General features: G+C 51.7%; 5 protein-coding genes across 5 annotated transcripts; 2 read left to right on the forward strand and 3 right to left on the reverse strand.

The window, feature by feature from the left end:
• Positions 1 to 1,356: 1,356 nt before the first annotated feature.
• Positions 1,357 to 2,249, forward strand: PG985_008933 (mediator complex- subunit Med18; the record flags this gene model as incomplete). Its single annotated transcript, XM_066828701.1, has 2 exons — positions 1,357 to 1,820; positions 1,907 to 2,249. 2 exons carry the CDS (start codon positions 1,357 to 1,359, stop codon positions 2,247 to 2,249), a joined length of 807 nt encoding a protein of 268 aa, XP_066683613.1.
• Positions 2,250 to 3,425: 1,176 nt separating this feature from the next.
• On the reverse strand, positions 3,426 to 5,022 carry PG985_008934 (uncharacterized protein; the record flags this gene model as incomplete). The annotated part of the gene is made up of 5 exons (XM_066828702.1): positions 3,426 to 3,799; positions 3,901 to 4,103; positions 4,176 to 4,343; positions 4,405 to 4,501; positions 4,560 to 5,022. The coding sequence occupies 5 exons, from the start codon at positions 5,020 to 5,022 to the stop codon at positions 3,426 to 3,428; spliced, it is 1,305 nt and encodes a 434-aa protein (XP_066683614.1).
• A 1,080-nt stretch (positions 5,023 to 6,102) lies between these two features.
• PG985_008935 (uncharacterized protein) lies at positions 6,103 to 6,425 on the reverse strand (the record flags this gene model as incomplete). Its single annotated transcript, XM_066828703.1, has 2 exons — positions 6,103 to 6,312; positions 6,363 to 6,425. The coding sequence occupies 2 exons, from the start codon at positions 6,423 to 6,425 to the stop codon at positions 6,103 to 6,105; spliced, it is 273 nt and encodes a 90-aa protein (XP_066683615.1).
• An 811-nt stretch (positions 6,426 to 7,236) lies between these two features.
• PG985_008936 (uncharacterized protein) lies at positions 7,237 to 8,938 on the forward strand (the record flags this gene model as incomplete). Its single annotated transcript, XM_066828704.1, has 4 exons — positions 7,237 to 7,444; positions 7,525 to 7,703; positions 7,770 to 8,559; positions 8,628 to 8,938. The coding sequence occupies 4 exons, from the start codon at positions 7,237 to 7,239 to the stop codon at positions 8,936 to 8,938; spliced, it is 1,488 nt and encodes a 495-aa protein (XP_066683616.1).
• Positions 8,939 to 10,182: 1,244 nt separating this feature from the next.
• Positions 10,183 to 10,762, reverse strand: PG985_008937 (uncharacterized protein; the record flags this gene model as incomplete). The annotated part of the gene is made up of 2 exons (XM_066828705.1): positions 10,183 to 10,502; positions 10,675 to 10,762. 2 exons carry the CDS (start codon positions 10,760 to 10,762, stop codon positions 10,183 to 10,185), a joined length of 408 nt encoding a protein of 135 aa, XP_066683617.1.
• Positions 10,763 to 15,081: the final 4,319 nt, after the last annotated feature.

Genomic DNA, 15,081 nt, shown 5'->3' on the forward strand with positions numbered 1-15,081 from the left:
TGTACATCGAGAGCACAAGCAGAGGTATCGGTGATGGGTCGCCTGCAATCTCAGACCCGGCTATCTCAGCGGCAGCATGTATAGGAACAATACATCCCCGCCCGGGCCGTAATCGTGCATTAGGGGTTTCCTGATGTGGATAGCAGATGACCTCTTGGACTTGGGGTTGATCCAGACGCTGAGTGATAGACTCAACAGATGACGCCGCTGTGCCGTATGTTCCTCATAAAGCCATGACACTATCAGAAGGAATGAGGCACATGCGGCTCGGGCCTACATAGGTCGTAACTTTGCTGGCCAACGCACGAATGTTGCGCTCGCAGGCACCAAATGCCCAAAGGAGGAATGCGACCCTTCCTTTGTGCTGTGGACGGCATCCGATCGGCCTTTGAAGCGGTGCATAACAGAAGCTCGGGTGACCGATTCCGGCGGAAGAACAGGGAAAACAATGAGCGTTTGGTAGTTTGTAGGCCGAAGTGATGACTTTTGACTTCGACCCTCACAAGAGTTTCTTCGTGACCTTGGCTCAGCATGAACATGAGAAAGCAGCAAGGACTCTCCGCTGCGCTATGGGGTAAATGGAATTTTATATTCGGGAGCGATTGCAATACTTCGAATGCGCCCGGAACAGGTAGCTCTCAATCTTGATTGCATCGACATAAATAAGTACTGACCTACATAGCAAGCGACCGCATGAATAAACCTCCATCAACAGCACCTGTCTTGATTATTCTGCTTACTCCAGGTTGCGACAGTGGAATACACGAGTACTGCTGTAATAATCACCTGTTGCAGTTCTGATCCCAGAAGAGACTTGGTCGGTATATTCTTGCACGGACTTGCTAGGTACATTCCTAAGACAGTCTTCGCATTGAAGTTCATGGACCAAAGGGAAAATTGACCCGGGGCTTTACAGTCCATGAATACTGGGATCAATAGAAAGATCGAATGAGCACAGGAGCCATCTACACTATGGAGAGGTGTAAGATGGCAACTGCTACTACCTTCCTTGGAAGGTATTGAATGTTGATGTCGCACCTGCTTAAGTGGAATCTGCCTGCGTGGCTGAAAAAGTTGTGGCACGCTAATGGTGGCTTCTGTAGGTGTCACTACCACTAACGGCAACGGCCTCACCACCAACTGTCTAAGTACGGAAGCAGGTGCATTCACCTCTCGAACGTTCAGGCGCGAACTTGCTCATCATCTCACTCTCCTACTACTGCTAATTCAACCCGAGGAAAAGCATCGGCAAACACATTTTTCCCCGTCTTTTCGTCGAAGGACCAGTTTCTGCCTACTTTCGATCAGAGCAAGTATCCCAGCTAGAAGTCCCACTCGTGGGCAAATCATCCTACCATGTACGAATTGAGCTTCAATGGCACCATGCTCAAGGCCGACATTGACAACGCTCGAGCAATTCTGGGCGGCATCTGTTGGTCGAAAGGCCTTCACACCGTGAAGAGGATCGTGTACTACGCCGGGCCGCCTCAACCGCATCCCAAAGGCCTCCCCAAATTAGAGCACGTGACGCAGATACCGCCGCCACCTAACAACCAGCAGCCTCACCGTCCGCACCCCGCCTGGAACGCCCTGAGCAAGGAGGTCTCGCGCTCGTCGTATTTCTTGCGCTTGGCCTACCGTGTGTCGCCCGAGAAAGATTTCGGATCTGAGGCGGATGTGGATCTCAACACGGTAGCGGGCACACTGCAATGGTTCGACTTCCCGGATCCTCCCAAAGGCCAAACCTTCACACAGCGACGGAAGTTGGAGATCCCAGGCCAGGGAAACCTGCCGATGGTCATGACTGACAACAAATATGAGTAAGACCTCCTTCTTGGCAGCTAATCACTAGCTGTATTGATTCTATGGCAAAAGTCCGCGATGCTAACCTGACGTTTGGCGGTAGGTTCGACAAGGAGCTCATTGAGGAAACCTGGTCCTTTGTGAAGGACGATGACTTCGAAATCGCCTTTACGCGCTATTTCAAGCTGCCGGAGGGAGGCGCGGAGCCACCCACTCAACTGGCGAGGCTGCCGCCTTGGTCGGATCTGGCACCGTTGGATCCTGCGGAGAAGTGGTTGGTGTCAATCAGGTCCTTCGCGTGGGAAGAGAACAACCCAGAGGAGGTCAAGAAGGCTGTCTCCCAGATCCTAGAGGAGAAGACATTCTTCGACAAATTCTTTACTTTCGAGGCCGTGGATAGAAGGGATCTCGATACACGGGTACCGCCCCCAGCTAGAACCATGTGACGGCACCCAACCTTTAACATCAATAATGAATGCTGCATACACCAATGCGCAGACTCGAGTAATTCGATAGCTACATGTTCCAGCGATACCTGGTTTCCGACTTGCACGAATGAATGCCGGTTTTTTCATACAAAAGCAGCCATAACCCACCGATGCTGATAGACGCAGCATCTAGAAGGTCCCTGAAGATCTGGCTGTCGATTCTGCCTCCACCATTATGGACTTTCTCGATGCCGATAAGCTGTAGCCTTGGTATGGGCTGCCCGTTTTGATTTACAAGGCTCGGCGAGGCCATGAAGCCCACGAGGGAGTCAACCTCGAGCTCGGTCTCAACGAACTCTGCTTCTCTTGCTGCCCCGGGAACTGCTGTGATGGTGATGGCCTTTTATCGATACTCAGGGCCAGGCTTTTCGAAGAAAAGATCCTTCTCGTTCTCGAGATATTCCTCCATGTACATCGCCTCAAGCTCTTCCATGGCTAGGCACTACTAGTGGTAAAAGAGGGTGGAGTGAATCTAATGTTGATTGTGGTCTTGGTTGATACGACCCATACAAACGGGAGACGCTTCTTTGGTGGATGAGTACCATCGCATTTAGGCTTTCTTTCAAATATGCTGTAGGCAAGTATGATTTCTCAGCCTCACTCCGAGCTCGACATGATTGGGCGTCATGCCTGCACCGCATTAGAATTGAACCGTGGGGGCGCAAGTTTTGATGCCCAATCTGCGTGCTTATCACCTGAGGTGCGCAGAGTGCCTTGTAAAGTTTGGTTGCCGCTTTTCTCTGTCCGAGTGCTCAAACAATTCCGGTAAATGACTTGGAATTTCTCGGAAGCCGGGCAAGAGAATCATGGGGGCCGTCAAGTCTACAGCGTGCGGGAAAGTGGGGGACGCCACATACGGAAAGGGGGAGGGAGCACGGGACTGGATAGAAACAATAAGACCTCTCAAGCAGAATTCTGTTCTGGTGGTTCAATTTTGCTCCCAGATGTCAGTCAGTCCTCGGACCTTCAGTGTAGTCCAAGGGCCGTCGACGATATGGCGGGAAATATCTATCTGATTTACGTCATTTAATGCGCTGTCTCTCTTTTTCTCGAGACCGAACTTTACAAAGCGCCACTGAAGACACACAGTCCAGCCGCGATCTTTGATCAGTCTGGCAACTACCGAGAGAGGCTTCAAGCGGCCGGGATCAACGGTCCCGAGTCACAGCCGTCCTTGGTAGAACCACCAGCGGCGACTACGGCATCACCAATGCATCCCTTGATTGAGGATCCCTGGACGGTTCCAGTAGCGGACCAGTCGTAGGTGCCGTTGTCGGGAGTCCAGTTGAAGGCCCACGAGGCCACGGTGCCGCATGACGAGAGACCGGCATTGAGGTTGGCTCCGTCGTCACCGAGCTTGTCGTCGCTGAAGCCCTTACCGTGGATCTCGAAGCTTCCCGTCTGAGAGCCATCGGCGTTGTTGCTGACGAGCTTCGCGCTGCAGGTGTCGACGACCCAGCTCTGCATGATGGTGGCCAGCGTACCGCGGTCCAGCTTGACTCCGGGCACTGCAGTATCAAAGTTAGCGGGGCTAAGCCTTCTGGCTGGATACAATGGCGCATCGTAATGGGGATGGATGGCCGCTGTAGCAGAGGTCAGGAAAACGTACTGTTGTAGATGGGGTCTTGGACCTCAGGGCCAAGAGGCTCGCGTGTCAAGCAGTTGATGCGCACAAAGATAACGACACCATCGGGCTGGCCGGTCGTGTCGTACCAAATCTGAGGGGCGCAAAAGTCGTTGGTGTTGATGACATTGGGAGCACACATCCACATGCCATCTTGCCACATAGCCGTGGACTGCGACAGAGTACCGCTAGAGGGGTGAAGTGGACGTCAGCACCTCGGATCTCGCTGGCTGAAATCCACCGACTTGGTTAGAACTTACCAGGTGGTTTTGCGGGCAGGAACAAAGGTGAAGTAACCGCACTCGCCCGGCTGAGGCTCGAAGTCCCAAGAACGACCCTGGCTGGTTCCGAAACTCTGACTGTATCCTCCACTGACACCAAGCTTGACGGCCTTGCCGACCTTGGGGCTGAAACCAAAGTTCCAAGACCTGTTAAGTGTATTTATGTTAGTTTAACAGGAATAGATGACTGCCTCCAGAAATTGCATACCAGCTAGTCGACGAACTCTCGCTGAGGGAGCACTTGGTGGGATAATGGCACTCGGAGCGGGGGAAGGGCGACTCGGTGGCCCACTCGAAAGTGGTGTCTTGAAGCCAGTTAGTAGGACGATTCGGTGTTTAGATTGGGAACTGGAGAGTACACACTGATCTGACAGTAGGAGATACAATCATAGGCATAGTTGGCCCATTGCGAGCAAGAACCATCTGGATTGAGACTGAAAGGAGGGGGGCAGACATCGCTCAAGTACTCATGGTAGAAGACCGGCGTGGCGTCGACACCGTCGCAAGGATTTGCAGCGGCCAGCTTGGCAAGAGCCAGGAAGAAGAACATGATGATGCTGGTCAGCTCCATCTTCGTTGGTGATTCAGATCGGGATGGGAGCAAAAGTAAAGCAGCACACTTGACGAAGGGCTCGTGTATCCAGGCCGGAAATTTATTGCGAAGGGAAAGCAAAGCGAAGGAGAGTTCAATGACAAAAGAGCGAATGAGAGGAATAAAGATGTTCTCAGGTTGATGCCGTATGAAGCCAGAGACGTCAATTCGCCAACGGATTAAAAGAGCGTATGTGATGGTGGGTGAACGAGCAGGAAGGAAGAGAAGCTTCATTGGCAAGTGTAGCTTGGCTAAATAGTGTTGTCAGGGCAGCTTCCTATGTGTGAATGCACAGGGAGTACCTGCTGTATTCAATAGAATCGCATTGAAGGCAGTAACTACTTGAACTTCCTCTGACGTGGGCCTCGCCTTCGCTTGAATCTCAGTCCTACAGGTTGTTCACCTTTACAAGACCCTATTGTGACTTGAATACTATTATAGAAATGATATCCATGAGAATACACCGTGCACCTATATACCCCTTTTTGGCTTGGCAGAACCTCTAAAGCGTGAAGAAAGCGACGACCAGGAAGCCTGGAGAGCTTTCTATCGAAGCAATTACTGCCTGGAGGCAATCAAGACTTCAGACCACTCGGTATCATGTTATAATGATTGTTCCACGGCTGGAATCGGGACACTCGAAGCAACCCGCAATATGGAAGCAAGCATTATGGGCTAAACAGCGTATGATTAAGAAGAAGGTCTGCTGGCGATGACTATGGCGAATTGAAGACAGGAAGAAGCATTGCCAATGTCTGAAAGCAAAACCCAATGTTCAGTGTATTGAGATCAAGTAGTTGAAATTAAGTTCGCAAGCCAGCCGAGATGCACCCCTATCTTGGGCGGATGCAGAAAATACACCCCATTCCTCAAACTTGGCAGTATGCAGCCACGATTCCATTCCTGTCTACATCTCGATGCTTCAAGTGATTTTGTAGAAGACAGCTTACAGTTCTATCAATCAGTCAAGGTACGAAGCTGACATAAAAGGGGATGATCGTTGGGATCACGGTCAGCATATAAGCTTAGCGGGCCCTTCCTACCATAACCCCTCCCCAATCCCCCATATTAGCAGCATCCCCAAGTATCGTTGAAGTTCTGGACAATATACTATAATGACCTTCCGCGATGACAACACCAACAACGACCATATCCGTGAAAGGAACTTGAGAGAACCACCCAGAAGGCGGACAGGCTATAGGAGAACCAGATTAGTTGCTTGCGACTTCCCTACGAAAATCTCTCTTAACCTAACTAGGACCATGTCACAGCCTATTTCTCTACTTTTGGCTCACTTTCCAAGGGTGATCATGATCACCAACCAGGCGACATGCGCAGCGGCGCATCAGGCCAGCTCCACCACTCCTTCGCGTGCTCCATTCCGGTAAGCGTTTTTGCCACGTCCGTTTTGCTAACCTCAAGAGCGTAGAAGGTTGCGCCGTATAAGATTGGGTAGGTCCAGTTCTCCTTCGGCGTAGCACTGATACCGTTTTCCGTGAGCTCAGCGTAGAACTGGTCGAAATCCTATAATGATATCAATACGAATTATCAAGAAGTGAATGCAACCGACTAACTCGAAGCTCTTTTGTGAATTCCACCAAGTACATTGCCTCGCCGGGGGAGATAGGGTATGGCATTTGTCACCGCTAGGGCAGTGCCGACTAAGAAGCATACCAGGGAGTGGATTGGCCGCATTGTAGTTTCGGGTTGGCTGCGCTGGTCGTGATGCTGATGAAGAAGTTGATCATTGAGAAGGAGTTCTAGTTTTTCATCGAAGGGTTTTGTGGCAAGCTATATGTTAGTCCGACCAGAGCTCCGAGCGACGGCCATGGGTGGTTTGAGTTCATTGAGTCTTGTTCTCGGTCACTTCAAGAGAGCGAACTTGCGCTGAATGCCATGGTCCAATGTAGCTACTTCTGAAGTATGAAGAAACGCATATGTCCTCAGCAGCTATCAATCAACAGAAGTGGGGATACCGGAGTTCCTGTTTGCCTCCAGACATCACAGAACTGATTATGTACGGCGAGGATAGATAGAAAGATGAATGAGTACTCATGGTTTGAATCCGGAGGGCTTCCCGATGTCTAGGCATATCTGTGCCTGGCCTCACAAATGTCTATCAGACCCTAGTCGGGAATTGACTGAAGAAGCTCCGAAGAAGCCCATGGGTGCACCATTCGAAGCCAATACTAATATCGTACATATGGGAGGTTAACCTTACATCATAAAAATAACCCGACATGTGGTTACTGCAGCTAGTACCTCACTGCCCCAGAACTTGGAAGGAGCTCCCCACTAATCAAAGGCTAGCCCCCACGCCCCACGACGCGTCTTGCAGCGCGATTACCTTTAATCAGGTAAAGTATCTACCTACTGCTGCTGCCGAAACTGACACCATTTGTAAGGTTGCCTTCGTCTTGGCGCATTCTTTTGAACCCTCGTTACCACATGCCATTCCCCCGCATATCTCGCTGTGGGCCTCCGTTCTTTTTGCGGTTTGTTACCACTCGATACATATCGCAGTCACGATCAAGGGCCCTTACCATGGCGCCAGAGAAGGGTTTGGACCCTGCGTCCTCCAGCAATACGAAGCGGAAAGCCACCCGGTCTATATCCCCACCAGCCATCAAGCGCAAGGCCCAGAGCAGCATCTCGAGTAAGGATTGCCGCTTTCTCCCAGGAAATGAGTGCTACAGGCGTTGCGAGTATCATATAACTGATCATCAATCTTGTTAGAAACCGCCGTGAACAACTTCTTCAAGCCCACCTCTCAGAAACCGAAGGAACGGACGTCTTGGTCCGAACGCGCACCCAGCCACGATACTCTCGCAACCTTGCTCGTTGGTCGCTATGAACCCGAAGGCGTCGACGGGGCGGATCAACAGAAGAGGACAAAGATTGCCGCCTTTGACCTCGTGAGCTCTTGCGCCCTTGACAGAACTATGCCCCTAATATCCGCTTACGCTCAGTTCGTATTTTAGGACTCGACCCTGATTACGACGGCGTCCGGCGGTAAATGGGCAAAAGGCCCGAACGACTGGAAGTGGTGGGATTCCACTGTCCCCACGAAACTTAAGCAAATGTATGCGGAGGACAACTACCGCATCATAATCCTGACCAACCAGGCTGGCCTTAAGTTGCATCGCGACCCCAAGGCGAAGGGCCCCAAGAACCTTGGCGAGGGTGTCGCGAACTTCAAGCAAAAATGCAATGCTATTTTGGCGCAGCTGGATATTCCCACCTCAGTCTACGCTGCTACGGCTCATGACATCTACCGTAAGCCTCGAATAGGCATGTGGAAGGAGCTGTGCAATGACTATGACATCGAGGAGGGTGAAATTGACACAGAGAACAGCATGTTTGTGGGAGATGCTGGTGGGCGTACTGCTCAGCTCAAACAAAACGGCTCCAAGGCTGCAGCCGTCGCCAAGGACTTCAGCTGTTCAGACCGCAACTTTGCGCACAACGTCGGGGTTACGTATAAAACCCCAGAAGAGTTCTTCCTCGGCGAAGAGCCCCGCGAGTTCCTGAGAGATTTTGATGTGGCCCAGCATCCCTTTGCCGACGACCACGACGTCATCTTCGAGAAGAAGAATGATAAGGATGTGGTGTTGTTCTGCGGCCCTCCTGGAGCCGGGAAGAGCACATTTTTCTGGAAGTATCTGAAGCCATTGGGATATGAGCGCGTAAATCAAGACACGCTGAAGAGCCGGGCCAAGTGCTTCAAAGCTGCAGCGGAACGTCTGGGGAATGGGGACTCGGTAGCTATTGGTAAGGGGGCCCCTATTTCGTGTCGTACTTTATATCAGCTGCATTTCACTCTAACACTGAAGCCGCAGACAACACAAATCCGGACGTTGATGGTCGCGCCGAATGGATCGAGTTCGCGAAGAAACACAAAGTCCCTGTTCGCTGCGTCTGGTTCAAGACACCCTTGGAGCTCTGCCAACACAACGACGTGGTGCGAGGGCTGAACAAGCCCATGAACCCTGAAGCACGCGAAGTGTTGCCCAGCATTGCGTTCAACGGATTCAAGTCGCGGTTCAAGGAACCCAAGACCAAGGAAGGCTTCCAGGAGGTTTTCGAGGTCGATTTCAAATTCCGGGGTACCAAAGAGGAGTATGCCATCTGGGGTCGGTATTGGACATGAGATGGATACAGTCGAACGTGAATGAGTGTAACACAGCGCAGGGCATGCTCACTCTGTCGCCGGAAGTGACTTAGTAGGCCTCCCTTATGAATTGGGTTGTATTACTTGACGCGATGATGGACTCTAGTAGGCTTGCTGAGGTCATCGCAATCTCTATTGCTGTACTGCCACGACTGATGATCAACGGGAGTAAGATAAGATGCCCATTAAGGGTTAGCTATACTTGGAAGATGGGAGGCATTGCCACCCCTACAATCAAGCATATTGCCTGTTCACTTGTAGTAATGCGCCTCAAATTGAAGGATTCTTTCGTTGCCACCCGAACCGTGGTTATGGGGAACATATCCCTTGTTCCATGGCCAACTTCCTGCCTGTAGAGCGCCATCAGCCTGCGTAGCGATTTGCTCGAGGTCACGTAGACCAAAAGGCGTTGCTGCAAACAACCAGCAAAGGGGCATGCGAGTCTGGCCGACGAAGTTCGTTGCACTCGCAGTGTTGCGGGCGCTCTGAGCAAGCCCCTTTTCTCAACTCCTGCGCCGGGCTATGTATCAGATGACAAGACGTGTGGACAGGCATCTCATATTCATATTGGAGTACAGTCAAATCAACTGGCCTTAGTCTTCACATCAGCACGGTAGATCAGGAATAAGACGAATGGACTAGAGGGTTGCCATGGGTATTAACTATGGAATGGGATCTACCAACCTACCAACTTTGCCCGAATCGCACATCGTACAAATGAGGTGTAAAAAGGGGGAAGGGAGGTCGAGAAGGGAGGGATCAACACCACTACCACCATCACCACCATCGCCGCGTCCATTGGCGCGGCGGGTATCAGGGCGTGCTGTGCTGTGCTGTGTTGTGCTATGTGCTGAAGCGATACCTAATGCTCTGGCGTGGCATTGGTAAGCAAATACAAATCCAGACACCGTATAAACAAGTGCTGCTAACTTTTCCTGCCGGCGTCTGCCTTCCTTGGCGTTAAGTGCCCTGCCGCAGACCACAGGAATGAACAGGGTAAATTCGGAGTGTCGATATTCCTTTACTCTAGTCCAAGGTCGAGTGACGAATCATTCGTGCCTTCATCCTGGTCTTGGTCTCGGCTTTATCAATTCGTGACCTCGTCTCCCTCTTTTCGTTGACCTCTGATCATACATCCCTCGTGTCGACAATTTTTCCTTTTTCATTACTTAGTGCTAAAACAACACTAATCTCACACACCCGTCATGGCATGCTTGACCCCATCAACCGAAGAGAGCAGCACCGCCGCTCTCAACGGCCTCAATCTCGGCCAGGTCAATGGGCGCGCGCTGGAAGCGAGCGGGAAGCTGGCTGCGGTCGAAGTAGGTTCCCTTGGGAGCCTCAACGGAGCCGAGAGCGGCGCCGGAAGCGCCGCCAATGCCGGACTGTGCGCCGACCGTCTTACGCAGGGGGCCGTGCTGCTGGGCGTTGTCACGGTAGGAGCTGAAGCTGGTGTGGGAGTTGCCAGAGCCCGAACCGAAGTTGGCGGGTAGCGAGCCGGTGGGGGAAGCTGGGTGAGGCTGTGGGCTGTGGTCGATATTGGCTGTTGGGGGAAAAGAGACAATGTTAGCACCGTATCTAGGCAAGTAATGTAATGAAGTGGTGGCAATTGCTCTCTCAGGAAATAAGGCCGTGGCGAGGACGGGCGAGACAGTCGAGGCAAATATGCCGTGTGTGCACAATGAGGTAATAACCACAAAGCGGGCACTACGTACCAGGAGCAGAGTGGCGGCCGACGAATCGGATCAGAGGGGTACGCTCGGCAGCGTGTGCGGCTTGACGGAGGACTCGAGTGGCATTCATTTTGAAGTTGGCGAGGATTTTGGGCGGGCGACTGGACGCGAGAAGATTGAACGATTTGCTGGCTGGACGCGACGAGATTCTTGCTGAGGGGAGAAATGCGACAATTTGCTTTCGTGACCAAGGACGGACAGAAACGAGTTCAAGCCGGGTTTCTTGGAGGCAGCGACGTTTTTTCAGCGGGGCCCCTGCTGGTCTTAGTGTTCGTCCGTGGCAGCTCGGCACGACTTTTTTGCAAGGTTCAATGTTGATATGGGTAATTGCGGAGGTTTAGTCGACAGGGGAAGAGTCCCGAGCTTTTAGCAGGCCTCTAAGCTAAAGTAGAAAATGTACAGCCTACTGCAGGTAGGGCAGTAGTAAGATAAGTCTGTTGTTGGTTGCGTAATGGAGCAGCGTAAAGGATTCAATGTCGAGGCCTCAGCTTGTGCGAATGACGACAGCGGCTGGTATGTGCGAGGTGGGCGATATCAACTTGCTGGCTTCAGAGATAGATAACTGGTCTTTGATCGTTTGATGGCAGAGTACGGTGGAAATGGTGAGGGGAGACAGGAGGGCGATGGTGGTGTGTGCAGTCCAAGAGCAAATATAAATATTTCAGATTATCGTTTTAGTCTTGCTATTTGCAAAGTCTAGATGAATCAACATGCGCATGTTATGCAACAGCTGCGGTCTTCGGACTTTCTTACAGGGGGGCGGTTGGAGGCGTGGGAGGGGTGGTAGAGGGGGGTTTCCCTGGTTAGTGGTCGCAACCCACCACTGCAAAAGCTGCAAGAGGGAAGCCCGATGGCTCGTCATACGATTCATATCCGCTTATGGTACGGTTTGTCTGAATTTGTCGCCCGCTCACGGCTAACTACTTACACGATCTCGAAACCCTTGACCAATGGAAATTCAATTTTGCGCACTTTAGAGAGCATAGCCAATTCGTTGATAGTCCTCCGTAACCATTGCAGGAATACACAATCCCATCTGTTGTCTGCGTCTCACCAAAACCACACGCACCACATACTGCAGGACCTCCTCCGAGATACTCCGAGGGGCAAAACGTTCTGGCGATGCACGAATGCAAGCCCTCCCTGCTTCTGCTCCCTGTATGTGCAGGTCCTGACTAGTAGTACAACCTGTTCGAGACGAACTACAGTGTGGGGGATCTCGGTCGAGAGGCAGACAGACAGCGGACAAGAGCATGTCAGGTCACGCAACGAATCACGTCTTTTGGTCGTGCCTGCAACCCAGGCCACTATTGCTCCTCTAAAACGTCCTGCGGTTACCGTAGCGGCCCCGGCGCGGGATTAAGCTACTTAAATCCACTGGCCTAGAACCGCCAGTGCGCATGATGGAGGAGGAAGAGCCCTTCTCATTGGCTTGGGAGCTCCGGAAAAGCGTTTCGGGGGGTCCTTTCTGGGCGAATGGTGATTGTACTGTAGCCCTACAGCATGCAGCTGAGCAAACCTTAGCTTACCCCGACTTCCCTTACTCGATCAAGCTCTCGTGGAAAAGGAATGAAACCTGGAGACTGGAGGGGGTTGACAAGCGAATGGGGGGAGGAAAGCTGTCGCGGCCTCCTCCCTGAATCTCGCTCGGATCTACATACAGATTGGCCTGCCCTGGCAAGGGCAAGAGGACGCACCTGGCTTGTCTTTGCTCGGCTCGGATATTCTTGCCCAAAGTGAACTACCAACAAACCCCCCGACCCGAGGAGAGCGACTTCGGCTCGGCCCAGGTAAGCCTAACTCGTGGGGTCAGTCGTTTTTCCATGCAAATTGCCTGACGTAGATTTGCAGCAGCAGCTTCTTATTAGGCATCGAAATAGACATAGATAACCTTATGTGGTGGAGCTATTTCTCAGTCCTATTAGTGTGCTTTTACCAGAAGAGGAGTGGTTTTCGATAGGCCTGCATGGCGTGAGGTCTTGGATTAAAGCTTCTTAAACTCCCATCTATCCTATTGGTAGGATCGTCCCCTGCCTCTTCAACCAAAACTACCGGATCTGGAATCCATATGCTAAGATGCCAGCAGCCGCCGAACCCAATTCCATTTCCCCGTTAGCAAAAGGTTCCCTAAACAAAATCTTGGGACGTTTCCCAGGCCAAGGTTAACATTCGGCCCCGTCCGGAATTTACTAGATAACCTTTACTGTAGAGGTAGTTGGTGGTACCATAGGTAGGGAAGGCTAAAGTTGCCCATCCGAACAGTAAGTTTGCTGTGTCTCACAACTGCCTTCCGTCGCACAAGACATGTATCCCCCTTCTTTCTTCTCCCTGTAGCCGCAACGTGCACAAAGAAAGGCGGTGAGACCGTGATGGCGGCCTTCTCGAACACGTGTGGAAGCTGCCACGACACCTCGCGGTTCCCGGTTTGACAATTGTAGTCGGGTCCTCATTGTACACACTGGATAACAATGTGTCCGCACCGAGAACCCGATGCCGTTTTTCGATATCCCCGATCGTTCTGGAGAGGAGGCAACTAGAAAGCCGTTGCTGTTTGGTGAAATGACCGAATCACGTCAGACATGGTACTGGTGCCGAATGCGAGAAGCGTCTCATATTCGGGACTTGCGGCTACTGACATCCTCCGCGTCATCTCGTATCAGGGCATCAGGTATGGTGGACGCATTTTCGTTAAGGATGTACTAGCCAAGTCCTTCACCGCTCGAAAGGATTCGTGTTGACTCAGTTGTTCACAAACGCCACAGACAGGTCCGGTCGGTCAGCTGACCGACAGTGATCAGCCGTATCTTGCAAAGCTCCAGAGGTCAGCATGAAGGCTACGCCCTCCCGGTGGGATCTTCTCTGGGTAACATACACTGCTTACTTTGTTGGCTCTCGAAATCGAGAGCGGTTCTATCATCGATGGTAACGCTTCCACATCCTGAAATACCTCCACATCCCTTCCTTCAGAATGGCATTAGCGAATGTGAAGTGGCTACTTCACGTGAGGTCTCATGTTGCAGTAGCAAACAGGCGCATGGTCTCTCAATTCCCCGTTGGATACATGGCTATACAATTCACCGGTTACACAGGAACTCGGCCGAGTCTACGTTATCCGTGCTATCCCTAGATCAGAAGCCTAGCGGTCTTCTGTTGTGAGTTGCTGATTAGCATCTTGTTCGCAAGGAGAAGACAGGAAGGTCGACACGTGGCCTGTAAAGTTCTATGCGCAGCCTCACGAGATGATGCCTCCTACAAGTCCATATTCTGTGCCCAACATATTCCACAGTCGACGACTGTCCTACCCACGGGCTGTTCAATTCAGAGCCTGACTCGCCGATACATATATTCGAGCAGAGTTGTATCGCCCCAGTGTCGCTGGGTCAACTACCAAAGCCCCGGCTTAGTGAGACCCTGGCTGGCTTGCGAGTCCTACCTGGGGTAGTAGGATTACCCAAAGCCCCATAGGTAGCTACGCCGAGATTGTATGTGTTGTCTTTCATACTCGGGCCAAGGGAGATCGAAGCGCTAGGTCGAGCGGTTAGCTGGCTGGGATGCCTATCTTTCGCTCCACCCATACTTACCATTGTTGGCTTCTCATCGACCTTCGCCTGTCGTGCTCCTTCCTCTTGGAGTGTATGCAAACTCAATGAAACATCCTTTCTACCTGTATTCTCCAGCAGGCGAAGAGACTAGTCGATATAACACGATATGATACCGAATCCTGATAGTACGCTCTCGAAAAGGGGCTATTATGGTGTTATTCTGGCGCGGATCCCAAGCCACAGGCATCAGGCTATGGATGAATTAATCGGAACTTATGAGAACAATATTGCTCGAGGCAACCTCTCTCCCGAGAGCCTAATTGTCGCTGAATGGAATCCGACCCGGGCTCTTGAGATATCATGTCTTGATTCGAATTATCTCCCACGGGCATCATTGCGTGTCTCCGTCGAGCTCGAGACCCAATATCACCACTCAACACGATGATACCATCTTGGGCCGATCACCACGGCCTGGTCACAACCGACATATTGTTGGAGCCCGTACTATTTAAATCACCACTGTTGTTCCGATTTCCAGAGTCGTAACGCCATCTCGGATCAGATTTGCAGCAGCATCAGCGCATACTGTTGCATAACAACGATATCATTTTCGGTCTGTCCGAGTCTTGATAGGCAGCAGCAGCTCCAATTTGTACACCACAGTACCAGTCGACTATGTGGATTGCTGGCCTCCTCACCCAACCACCTGGACTTCAGCCCCTGGCACCGTAGGGAAGAGACTGCGATGACTACGGCGATCGCAAGGCGTTGCTTGTATCCTCTGGTGCCGATATCTCCAGCGTGATCCTCTACGTACCAATGTTCCAACTGAACTGATAAGATGCGG

The sequence above is a fragment of the Apiospora marii genome (assembly GCF_038362585.1).
Source record: "Apiospora marii strain CBS 49790 chromosome Unknown utg000005l_segment0_segment0, whole genome shotgun sequence".
Lineage (NCBI taxonomy): Eukaryota > Fungi > Ascomycota > Sordariomycetes > Amphisphaeriales > Apiosporaceae > Apiospora > Apiospora marii.